Below are 13666 nucleotides of genomic sequence, written 5' to 3' on the forward strand. Positions count from 1 at the left end.
CAGGAATACCTCGTCGTTATTCGGACTATCCTGATAATTTTATATCTTGAAATATTTTATCCTCATTTGGTTCATATATTTCATTATTTTCACTAATAATAATAATAATAATTATTTGAGAATCATTTATCAATCAACGAATAATTTTATTTCCTCTTAATATACCTTCTTCTATTGAATGATTACAAAATTTACCCCCTGCAGAACATTCATATAATGAACTTCCGATTTTAAGAAACTTCTAATATGACAGATTATATGTAATGGATTTAAGCCCCATTTATAAAGGATTTATCCTTTTTTTAGAAATGGCTACCTGATCTAATTTTAACTTACAAAATAGAGCTTCTCCTTTAATAGAACAAATTATTTTTTTTCATGATCATACTTTAATTATCTTAATTATAATTACTATTTTAGTTGGATATTTAATAATTAATTTATTTTTTAATAAATATATTAATCGATTTTTATTGGAAGGTCAAATAATTGAATTAATTTGAACTATTATCCCAACAATTACTTTAATTTTTATTGCTTTACCTTCTTTACGTTTACTCTATCTTTTAGATGAATTAAATAACCCTCTAATTACTTTAAAATCAATCGGACATCAATGATATTGAAGTTATGAATATTCCGATTTTAATAATATTGAATTTGACTCTTATATAATTAACTATGAAAAATCTAATATTAATAATTTTCGATTATTAGATGTAGATAATCGAATTATTTTACCTATAAATAATCAAATTCGAATTATAGTTACTGCTACAGATGTTATTCATTCATGAACTATTCCATCTTTAGGAGTTAAAATTGATGCCAATCCTGGTCGTCTTAATCAAACTAATTTATTTATTAACCGACCTGGTATTTTTTTTGGTCAATGCTCAGAAATTTGCGGAGCTAATCATAGTTTTATACCTATTATAATTGAAAGAATTTCAATCAAAAATTTTATTAATTGAATTAATAATTATTCTTCATTAGATGACTGAAAGCAAGTACTGGTCTCTTAAACCATTATATAGTAAATTAGCATTTACTTCTAATGAAAGAATTAGTTAAAATTATAACATAAATATGTCAAATTTAAATTATTACCTTAAGTAATATTCTTTTATTCCTCAAATAATACCTATTAATTGAATTATATCATTTATTATATTTATCATAATTTTTATTATTTTTAATATTATAAATTATTATATTTTCATAAATAATAATAATAATAATAAAAATAATATTAATAATAAATTTATTAATAAAAATCTTAATTGAAAATGATAAATAATTTATTTTCTATTTTTGATCCAACAACAAATATCTTTAATTTATCATTAAATTGACTTAGAACTTTAATTGGATTATTTTTTATTCCTTATTCTTTCTGAATTATTCCTAATCGACAATTTATTTTTTGAAATTTTATTTTAAATAAACTTCACAATGAATTTAATTTATTATTAGGTAATAATAAATTAAATAAAGGATCTACTTTTATTTTTATTTCATTATTCTCTTTTATTTTATTTAATAATTTTTTAGGCCTATTTCCTTATATTTTTACAAGAACTAGTCATCTTACTATTTCATTATCTATTTCTCTTTCACTATGATTAAGATTCATATTATATGGTTGAATTAATAATTATCAACACATATTTATTCATATAATTCCTCAAGGTACCCCTTATATTTTAATACCTTTTATAGTTTTAATTGAAACAATTAGAAATATTATTCGTCCAGGAACTTTAGCTGTTCGACTAACTGCAAATATAATTGCTGGACATTTACTATTAACATTATTAAGAAGAACTGGCAATAATATAACTTTTTATTTTTTATTTATTTTAATTCTTTTACAAATTTTATTATTAATTTTAGAATCAGCAGTTGCAGTTATTCAAGCTTATGTAATTTCTATTTTAAGAACATTGTATTCTAGAGAAGTTAATTAATTATTAATGTCAATAAATAATAATCATCCATTTCACTTAGTAGATTATAGACCATGACCTTTAACAGGAGCTATTGGTGTAATAACATTAGTTACAGGTATAATTAAATGATTCCATGAATTTAATATAAATTTAATAATTTTAGGTTACATAATTATTTTATTAACAATATATCAATGATGACGAGATATTTGTCGAGAAGGAACATATCAAGGAAATCATACTATTTTAGTTTCTAAAGGATTACGTTGAGGAATAATCTTATTTATTATTTCAGAAATTTTTTTTTTTATTTCATTTTTTTGAGCTTTTTTTCATAGAAGATTATCGCCTAATATTGAAATTGGAGCAATATGACCCCCTTCTAGAATTATTCCTTTTAATCCTTTCCAAATCCCTTTATTAAATACTATTATTTTAATTACTTCAGGAGTTTCAGTAACTTGAGCTCATCATGCTATCATAGAAAATAATTTTTCTCAAACTACTCAAGGTCTTTTCATTACTATTATATTAGGAATTTATTTCACAATTCTTCAAGCTTATGAATATATTGAAGCCCCATTTACTATTGCTGATTCAATTTATGGTTCAACTTTTTTTATAGCAACTGGATTCCATGGATTACATGTAATTATTGGTACAATTTTTTTAACTATTTGTTTTATCCGTCATTTATCAACTCATTTTTCCAATAAACATCATTTTGGATTTGAAGCAGCAGCCTGATATTGACATTTTGTTGACGTAGTTTGATTATTCCTTTATATCTCTATTTATTGATGAGGTAATTAATTTATTTATATAATATATTTAGTATATTTGATTTCCAATCAAAAAGTTTAATTTAATTTAATATAAATAATTATATTATTATTTATTATTTCAATATTAATTATCTTAATCTCCAATATTTTAATATTTTTAACAATTATTTTATCAAAAAAATCATTTATAGACCGAGAAAAAAATTCACCATTTGAATGTGGATTTGACCCTAAATCTTCTGCACGAATTCCTTTTTCTTTACATTTTTTTTTAATTACAGTAATTTTTTTAATTTTTGACGTAGAAATTGCTTTAATTTTTCCATTAATTCAATCTTTTTATTTGACTAATTATTTCTCAATAATAAAAATTAGATTTTTTTTCTTATTAATATTATTAATTGGACTCTATCATGAATGAAATCAAAACATATTAAATTGAACAAATTAGGATTATAGTTTATTTAAAACATTTGATTTGCATTCAAAAAATATTGAATTCAATTTATCTTAAATATGAAGCAATATTATGCATTTAATTTCGACTTAAAAGAAAGAGTTATTACTCCATATTTTTAATTGAAACCAAAATAGAGGTATATCACTGTTAATGATATTAATGAATTTTTATTCCAATTAAAGAAATATAAAAAAAATTAAGCTTCTAACTTAAATTATAGTAGATTAAATCTATTAATATTTCTAATTTATATAGTTTATTTAAAACATTACATTTTCATTGTAAATAAAAAAAAATTTTTTTATAAATATTTAAAGATTTAATAATCTCCTTAATATCTTCAATATTATACTCTTTATAAGCTATTTAAATTTATAATAAAAATAACAATAAATAAAAAATTAATATTCAAAAAAAAAATCTAAATAAATAAATTTTAAAATTATTTATTTGATAAAAATTATAAAAAATTGAATAATTTTTAATAATATTATATATTCCCTGACCCCTATACAATTCTCTTCAACCTATATCAATATTTTTTAATAATCTTTGACCTATTTTTAAAAAATAAATATTTAAACCATAAGTTGATAAATTTGGTATAAATCACATTAAACATAAAAAATTTCTTAAATTATAAGTTATTAAAAACTTATTAATAGAATAAATTTTTATTTTACTAACTAAATACCCTAAAAATAATCCAATTATTACAACATAAATAACTATTATTTTTAAATTAAAAGGTAAATAAATTATATAAGGATAATTAAAAATCATTCATCTTAAAAATCTTCCTACTGTTAATCTTATAAATAATAATATAAATATTCTCTTTAATATAACATAATCTTCATCATATAAATTATAAACTACTATTAAATTATAATCATTAATTATTAAATAAAATAATAAACGAATTGTATAAAATATAGTTAACCCAGTAGATAAATAATATAAAAAAAAAATTATTAAATTTAAATTTCTTATACTTACTATTTCTAAAATTAAATCCTTAGAATAAAATCCTGCTAAAAAAGGAAGTCCACATAAAGCCAAATTTGAAATATTTAAACATAACCTTGTTAAAGGAATATAAAACCTAATTCCTCCTATATATCGAATATCTTGAGTATCTCTTATTATATGAATTACCACTCCAGCACATATAAATAATAAAGCTTTAAATATAGCATGAGTTAATAAATGAAAAAATGCTAAATCAGATATTCCTATACTTAAAATTCTTATTATTAAACCTAATTGACTTAAAGTAGATAAAGCAATAATCTTCTTCAAATCAAATTCATAATTAGCAGAAATACCAGCTATAAATATAGTTAATCCTGATAATAATAATAAAAATTTTAAAAAAAATATATCAATTAATATTATATTAAATCGAATTAATAAATAAACACCAGCAGTTACTAATGTAGAAGAATGTACTAAAGCAGAAACAGGAGTTGGAGCAGCTATAGCTGCCGGTAATCAAGATCTAAAAGGAATTTGAGCTCTTTTTGTTATAGCTGCAACAATTAATATTAAACCAATAATCTTTATTATATAATCATTATTTATAAAATTTAAAAAAAAAATATAATTTCATCTCCCATAATTTATTATTCAAGAAATAACTATTAAAATCATTACATCTCCAATACGATTAGACAAAGCAGTCAATATACCCGCATTATAAGATTTAATATTTTGATAATAAATTACTAAACAATAAGAAACTAACCCTAATCCATCTCAACCTAAAAAAATTCTAATTATATTAGGACTAATAATTAATAAAATTATTGAAAATACAAATAATAAAACTAAAATAATAAATCGATTTAAATTTTTTTCTGAATATATATATCTTTTTCTATAATAAATTACTGAAGATGAAATCATTGAAACAAATATTATAAATAATAATGATATTCAATCTAATAAAATTGATATAACAATTCTTATAGAATTAAAAGAAACAATTTCCCACTCTAAAAAAAGAACTATATTTTCTATAATAAAATAAACCAAAAAAAAAAAATTTATTATTCTAAAAAAAAATAAAAAAAAAAAACTAATAAAACAAATTGAAAATTTTTTTATGATTTAAAATGAATTTTCATATTTTTGATTCCACAAATCAATATTTTTATTTAAATTATTTAAATTAAAATCAAATTATAAAAAAATCAATTTTTAAAATTAATAAATTTAAAGGTAATCAATGTAATATTAATAATAAATATTCACGAGAAATACCACTATAAAATCTATAAATTCTTATATTATATTTCCCATGTTGAGTATAAGAATATAAATATAAACTATAACCAGCTCTAAAAAAAGAAATTATAATAAGACTAATTATAGATAAATAAGATCATCTAACAACTCTATTAATTAATCTAATTTCTCCTATTAAATTTATAGAAGGTGGGGCAGCTATATTTGAGGATATTAATAAAAATCATCATAAACTTATAGAAGGCATAAAATTCATTATTCCTTTATTTACATATAATCTTCGACTATGTAGTCGTTCATAATTAATATTAACTAAACAAAATATTCCAGAAGAACATAAACCATGACCAATTATTATTACATATGAACCTAAATACCCTCAATAATTTATAGTTATAATTCCACAAATTACTAATCTTATATGAGCTACTGAAGAATAAGCAATTAATGACTTTATATCAACTTGACAAAAACAATTTAATCTAATATATAAACCACCTAATAATCTAATAATTACCCAAATTAATCTATATTTTATATTAATTTTTTGAAAAAGAATTAAAATTCGTAAAAGTCCATATCCCCCTAATTTCAATATAATTCCAGCTAAAATTATTGAACCTGAAACAGGAGCTTCTACATGAGCTTTAGGTAATCATAAATGAACAAAATATATCGGTATCTTAACTAAAAAAGCTAAAATTATTGATAGATATAGTAAAAAAAAATTTTCATTTATAAACTTAAAAAAATACATAATTATACAATTATAATTCCTAAAAATAAAAAAAATTCCTATTAATATAGGTAATGAAGCAAATAAAGTATAAAATAATAAATATATTCCTGCTTGAATTCGCTCAGGTTGATACCCCCAACCAATAATTAATATTAATGTAGGAATTAATCTACCTTCAAAAAATAAATAAAATAAAAATAAATTTATAACTCTAAAAGTTATATATAATATAATTAATAAAATAATAATATTAATTAAAAAAAAATTAATATAAAAATTTAATTTATTTAAATTTTCTCTAGCTATAATTATTAAAAAACAAATTCAAATTCTTAATAAAATTAACCCATATGAAATTATATCACATCCTATTATATAACTAAGATTACAAAAATTTATAATATTTATATTTAAATTTATAAATATAAATATTATTAATAATAAAACTATTTGAACCATTCAAAATATATTATTTAAAAAACATAAAGGAATTGTAAAAATCATTATTATTAAAAATTTTATCATTATAATATTCTAAATCTTTGAAAATAATCATTTCCATGAGTCCGAATTATAGAAACTAAAATAGATAACCCTAAAGCTCCCTCACATACAGAAAATAATAAAAAAATTATTAATATATATATATCATATTCAATATAACTTAAATATACAACTAATAAAAAAAAAAGTCTTAAAACAATAAACTCTAATCTTAACAAAACAATTAATAAATGTTTATGTTTAGAAATAAAAATTATATTTCCAAAAATAAATATTATTATAATAAGTAATCATATATTTATCATTAGTTTTTATAGTTTAAAAAAAACATTGGTCTTGTAAACCAAAATTAAGTTAAATCTTTAAAAACTTCAAAGAAAAAGAATTTCTTTATCTATAATCTCCAAAATTATTATTTTTATAAACTATTCTTTGATATATTAAAAACATTTTTCTCTATAATAATTATTATATTTTCTACTATAATATTATTTTTAAATCATCCTTTATCTATAGGATTAATAATTTTAATTCAAACTCTTATTATTTGTCTTTTATCAGGAATATTAATTAACTCTTACTGATTTTCTTATATTTTATTTTTAGTTTTTTTAGGTGGTTTATTAGTTTTATTTATTTATGTTTCAAGTGTAGCTTCCAATGAATTATTTAATATAAATTTTTTTTTAAAAAATATTATATTTTTATTTATATTAATATCTTTATTTTTAAGATTTTATAATATATATAATTTAAATTGATTAAATTTTTCATTTAATGATGAAATAAAAAATTTAACAAATTTTTTTATTTTTTTTAATAATGAAAATAAAATTAATTTATCTAAATTATATAATAAACAAACTCATTTAATAATAATAATACTAATTATTTATCTTTTTATTACTTTAGTAGCTATTGTAAAAATTACTAATATTTTTTTTGGTCCCCTTCGATCAACTAATTATTAATTTACTAATGATAAATAAATTTTTCCCTATTCGTAAAACTCATCCTTTATTCAAAATTATTAATAATTCTTTAATTGATCTACCTTCCCCCTCAAATATTTCCTCATGATGAAATTTTGGATCCTTATTAGCTTTATGTTTAATTATTCAAATCCTAACAGGATTATTCCTAACTATATATTATACGGCAAATATTGAATTAGCTTTTTATAGAGTTAATTATATTTGTCGAAATGTAAACTATGGTTGATTAATTCGTACTTTACATGCTAATGGAGCTTCTTTTTTTTTTATTTGTATTTATCTTCATATTGGACGAGGAATTTATTATGAATCTTTTAATTTAAAATATACTTGAATAGTAGGAATTATTATTCTTTTCATTTTAATAGCAACAGCTTTTATAGGATATGTATTACCTTGAGGACAAATGTCCTTTTGAGGAGCTACAGTAATTACTAATTTACTTTCAGCTATTCCATATTTAGGATCTATATTAGTTAATTGAATTTGAGGGGGATTTGCAATTGACAATGCAACTCTAACACGATTTTATTCATTCCATTTTCTTTTTCCATTTATTATTTTAATATTAACTATAATTCATCTATTATTCTTACATCAAACAGGATCTAATAATCCATTAGGAATAAATAGTAACCTAGATAAAATTCCTTTTCATCCATTTTTCACTTTTAAGGACTTAATTGGATTTATTTTATTATTATCATTATTAAGAATATTAACATTAACTAATCCTTACTTATTAGGAGATCCTGACAACTTCACTCCCGCTAATCCTTTAGTAACTCCCATTCATATTCAACCTGAATGATACTTTTTATTTGCTTATGCTATTCTTCGCTCTATTCCTAATAAATTAGGAGGTGTTATTGCCTTAATTATATCTATTTTAATTTTAATTATTTTACCTTTAACTTTTAATAAAAAAATTCAAGGAATTCAATTTTATCCCCTTAATCAAATATTATTCTGAATTATAATTTCTACAATTATTCTTTTAACTTGAGCAGGAGCTCGACCGGTTGAAGAACCTTATATTATTACAAGACAAATTTTAACTTTATTATATTTTTCTTATTTTATTATTAACCCAATTATTAGAAAATATTGAGATAATTTAATTTTTAATTAACTAATTAATGAGCTTGTAAAAGCATTTGTTTTGAAAACTTAAGAAAGAATTTAATATTCTATTAATTTATACTAAATTTATTAACTAATTAAAAAAAATTTTTAGGCCTAAAAAAAATAATAAAAAATTTAAAGAAACTGGTAAATAACTTTTTCAAGATAAATATATTAATTTATCATATCGATAACGAGGTATAGTACCTCGAACTCAAACAAATACAAAAGAAATAAATGATAATTTAAAATAAAAAATTAATCTTAAACTATAACCCCCTATATATAATAAAATAAATAATAAACTTATAAAAAGAATTCTAGCATATTCAGATAAAAAAATTAAAGTAAAACCTCCTCTTCTATATTCTACATTAAATCCAGATACTAACTCTCTTTCCCCTTCTGCAAAATCAAATGGAGTCCGGTTAGTCTCGGCTAATCTAGAAGATAGTCAACATAAACTTAAAGGTATCATTAAAAAAAAAAATCAAATAACTTCTTGATAAAAAAAAAAATCAATTATATTAAAATTTATAATTATAATAATTCTTGATAATATAATTAAAGCTAATCTAACTTCATAAGAAATAGTTTGAGCTACAGCTCGTAATCCTCCTAATAAAGCATAATTAGAATTTGAAGATCACCCCGCAACTATTACCGTAAATACCCCAACTCTTGTACAACATAAAAAAAATAAAATTCCTAAATTAAATCTAATTAAATTAAAATAATAAGGAATTAATAATCAAGATATTAAAATAACAATAAGTCTAACTACTGGGGAAAAATAATAAACTATATAATTTGAATAACTCGGGAAAGTCTGTTCTTTATTAAATAACTTTACAACATCAGCAAAAGGTTGCAAAATTCCTATATAACCAACTTTATTAGGACCTTTACGAATTTGAATATATCCTAAAACTTGACGTTCTAATAAAGTTAAAAAAGCAACCCCTACTATTACCCCAACAATTATAATTAAAACACCAATTATATACAAATATATATCTTTAATTATCATCTACTATATATATAAATAAATTATATATTAATGACTTCTAAAATCATCACATTTTTTCTGCCAAAATAGTTATTATTAATTATTAATAATATTCATTATATTAAAATTATTTTTAATATTTAATCCTTTCGTACTAAAATATTATAATTATTTAAAGATAGAAACCAACCTGGCTTACACCGGTTTGAACTCAGATCATGTAAGATTTTAATGATCGAACAGATCAAAATTTTAAACTTTTGCATTTAAATTTTATCTTAATCCAACATCGAGGTCGCAAACTTTTTTTCCTATTTGAACTAAAAAAAAAAATTACGCTGTTATCCCTAAGGTAATTTTTTCTTTTAATCATTATTAATGGATCATCTAATCATAAATTAATGTTAATAAATAAAAAAAGTTAATTTAATTTTTCTATCACCCCAACAAAATAATTTATTTAATTTTAATTTTAAAAATTATATATTAATAATAATTAAATAAATTATTAAACTCTATAGGGTCTTCTCGTCTTTTAAAATTATTTTAGCTTTTTTACTAAAAAATTAATTTCTATAAATTAATTAGAGACAGAATATATTTCATCCAATCTTTCATACAAGTCACTAATTAAGAGACTATTGATTATGCTACCTTTGTACAGTCAAAATACTGCAGCCCTTTAATAAATTATCAGTGGGCAGATTAGACTTTAAATTATTTTCAAAAAGACATGTTTTTGATAAACAAGTGAATATAAAATTTTGCCGAATTCCTTTAATTAACTTTTAATAATTTTTCCTTTTACCTTTTAAATTATATACTAATTTTATCATTATATCTAATTTTCTCTTATTAAAATATATTTTTTTTATAAAAATTTAAATTTTTTTCTTAAATTTTAATTTAAATTAAATTATTTGTAAAAAATTATAATTTATAAAACAATTTAAATTTTATAATTTTAATAAATTAAATAAATTATTATAAAAATTTATTTTAAAGCTTATCCCTTAAAATATTTAATATTAATTAATAAAAATTTTTTTTAATAAAAATTTTAAATATAATATTTAAAATTAAATTTTTTTCTAAAAAAACTAGATATTTTTAAAAACGATTAACATTTCATTTCCAATTAATTATTAAAAATAATTATTCCACATTAACTTTTATAATTAATTAACTCTTTTAAATTCGAGAAATTATTATTTTATAATTATTATTAATAAACTCTGATACACAAGATACAATAAATTAAATTTACTTTTTTATAAATTATTTTCCCCTATTTCTAAATTCTTTTATAATACTATTTCACTATAAATTTTAAAATTTTTTCTATATATATACTTTAACCCCCATTAAAATATATTTTTAAAAATTTTTTTTTTATAATTTATTATTAATTTTTCCCCCTCAAATTAATTAAATTTAATATCTTTTCAATGTAAATGAAATACTTATTCAAGCTCTAATTTGATCTTTCTAGAAACACTTTCCAGTACTTCTACTTTGTTACGACTTATTCCAATTTATTAATGAAAGCGACGGGCAATATGTACATATTCCAATTTTTAATCATTTTAATAAATTAAATAAAATTACATTTAAGTCCACCTTCAAATAATTTTTAAAAAATATTATCCATTTAATCATTTCTTATTGTAATCCATTATATTCTTAATTATAATCTGCATCTTGATCTGAATTAATTTTATTTTTAAATTTTTAAATATTATTTTTATTAAAAAATATTTTTTTAACAACGATATACAAAATAATTTAAATTAAGTAAATTTATTCGTGGAATATCAATTATTAAACAGATTCCCCTAAATGAACTAAAATACCGCCAAATTATTTAAGTTTCAATAAATAATTATATACTATTTTAGCATTTTTATTTTAATTTTAATAATAGAGTATCTAATTCTAGTTTTTTAAAAAATTTTATAAATCATATTATTTTATAAAATTTTAAATAAATTAAAATTTCACCTAATAATTCAATATTTAATTTTAAAAATATTAATATTTATTATTTACCAATAAAATTTAAATCATTTTTTGTTTAACCGCAACTGCTGGCACAAAATTTGTTAATAATTTTAAATATTACTAAATCTTAATTTCTTAAATTTTTAATGTTAATTACTATAAATTAATTTTAAAAATTATTAAAATAATTAAAAATTCATACTAAAATTTATATGTAAAATAAACTTAAATTAAATTTTATAAATCATAAAAAATTTATTTATATATAAAAATTTTTCATATAGATTTTTTTTTTAAAAATTTTAAAATTTATATATCTATTATAAATATAAATATATATATATATATATATATATATATATATATATATATATAAATATTTAATATATAAAAAAAATCATATAATAAAATATTTATTAGCCATTAATAAACATTGAATAATTTCTTTTTTTTTTTTTTCATAATAATTATTAAATACCTAAGTTGCTATATAAAATTTTATAAACTAAAAGATTATAATATATTATTAATATATTAATTAATTAAATTTATTTTATTATATTATTATATTTAATAATAAATTAAAAATTTAATATATATATATATATAATACTAAAAAAAATTAATTTTTAAAATTTTTAAATAGATTTTTAATTTAATTTTTTATTAAACCATTCTTAATCTTTTTTATATATAAATAAAAAAATAAAAAAATTAAAAATAAGCTAAAATAAGCTTTTGGGTTCATACCCCAAATATAAAGGAAATCCCTTTTTTTTAAAAATAAAGTGCCTGATTAAAGGATTATTCTGATAGGATAAATTAAGTAGAACTCTACCTTTATTATATTTTATAGAATTTAACTATATCTAATAATATCAAAAATTATTGTGCCCCTACACTAAAATATATAAGTATATAAATTACATTAAATTTTTAATTTAACTTAATTCCCCCATTTTAAATTTTCCCCAATATAAATTCTAATAAAATATTTTTTTATTTCATTTTAATTTTTAGAACTTTAATTTCAATTTCATCTAATTCTTGATTAGGATGTTGAATTGGTCTTGAAATTAATTTACTTAGATTTATCCCCCTAATTTCAAGACATAAAAATCTTCTATATTCTGAAGCAGCATTAAAATATTTTTTAACTCAAGCTATTGCTTCCATTAATTTTTTATTTTCTATTTTAATTAAAATAATTTTAATAAAAAATTTTGAAATCAATTATTTAATTTCAATTATAATTAATTCCTCAATATTAATAAAAATAGGATCTGCTCCTTTTCATTTTTGATTTCCTAATATTATTGAAGGATTATCTTGACTTAACTGTTTTATTTTAATAACTTGACAAAAAATTTCACCTATAATTCTTCTTTCTTATTATATAAATAATAATTTTTTAATGATAATTATAATTATCAATGTTATTATTGGTGTTTTAGGAGGTATTAATCAAACTTCTCTTCGTAAATTAATAGCTTTTTCTTCAATTAATAATTTAGGTTGAATATTAATTTCTTTAATAATTAGAGAAAATTTATGATTATTTTATTTAATAATATATTCTTTTTTAATTAGAATTTTATGTTTAACATTTAATTTATTAAATGTATATTTCATTAATCAATTATTTATTATTAACATAAATTCAATTATTAAAATATCACTATTAATTAACTTTTTATCTTTAGGAGGATTACCTCCCTTTCTTGGATTCTTCCCTAAATGAATTACTATTAATTTTCTAATTTTAAATAATTTCTTATTTATTTCTTTTATTTTTATTATAATAAGATTAATTATATTATTTTTTTATATTCGTATTATTTATTCT

General features: G+C 18.5%; 5 protein-coding genes across 5 annotated transcripts; 2 read left to right on the forward strand and 3 right to left on the reverse strand.

The window, feature by feature from the left end:
* The first annotated feature begins 1289 nt into the window (after nt 1–1289).
* Nucleotides 1290–2769, forward strand: LOC106110405 (ATP synthase subunit a-like). The gene is given in 1 exon segment (XM_013292230.1): nt 1290–2769. A coding segment is annotated over 1 exon segment (681 nt). The 3' UTR covers nt 1971–2769.
* An 850-nt stretch (nt 2770–3619) lies between these two features.
* LOC106110403 (NADH-ubiquinone oxidoreductase chain 5-like) lies at nt 3620–5225 on the reverse strand (the record flags this gene model as incomplete). Its single annotated transcript, XM_013292227.1, is given in 1 exon segment — nt 3620–5225. A coding segment is annotated over 1 exon segment (1506 nt), but the record flags the coding sequence as incomplete, so codon positions are not given.
* A 151-nt stretch (nt 5226–5376) lies between these two features.
* Nucleotides 5377–6875, reverse strand: LOC106110401 (NADH-ubiquinone oxidoreductase chain 4-like). The gene is given in 1 exon segment (XM_013292226.1): nt 5377–6875. A coding segment is annotated over 1 exon segment (1335 nt). The 5' UTR covers nt 6712–6875.
* Nucleotides 6876–8901: 2026 nt separating this feature from the next.
* LOC106110406 (NADH-ubiquinone oxidoreductase chain 1-like) lies at nt 8902–10660 on the reverse strand. The gene is given in 1 exon segment (XM_013292231.1): nt 8902–10660. A coding segment is annotated over 1 exon segment (939 nt). The 5' UTR covers nt 9841–10660.
* Nucleotides 10661–12790: 2130 nt separating this feature from the next.
* On the forward strand, nt 12791–13660 carry LOC106110404 (NADH-ubiquinone oxidoreductase chain 2-like; the record flags this gene model as incomplete). The annotated part of the gene is given in 1 exon segment (XM_013292228.1): nt 12791–13660. A coding segment is annotated over 1 exon segment (870 nt), but the record flags the coding sequence as incomplete, so codon positions are not given.
* Between the last annotated feature and the right edge of the window lie 6 nt (nt 13661–13666).

Source organism: Papilio polytes, unplaced genomic scaffold (assembly GCF_000836215.1).
Source record: "Papilio polytes unplaced genomic scaffold, Ppol_1.0 DF820623.1, whole genome shotgun sequence".
Classification (NCBI taxonomy): domain Eukaryota; kingdom Metazoa; phylum Arthropoda; class Insecta; order Lepidoptera; family Papilionidae; genus Papilio; species Papilio polytes.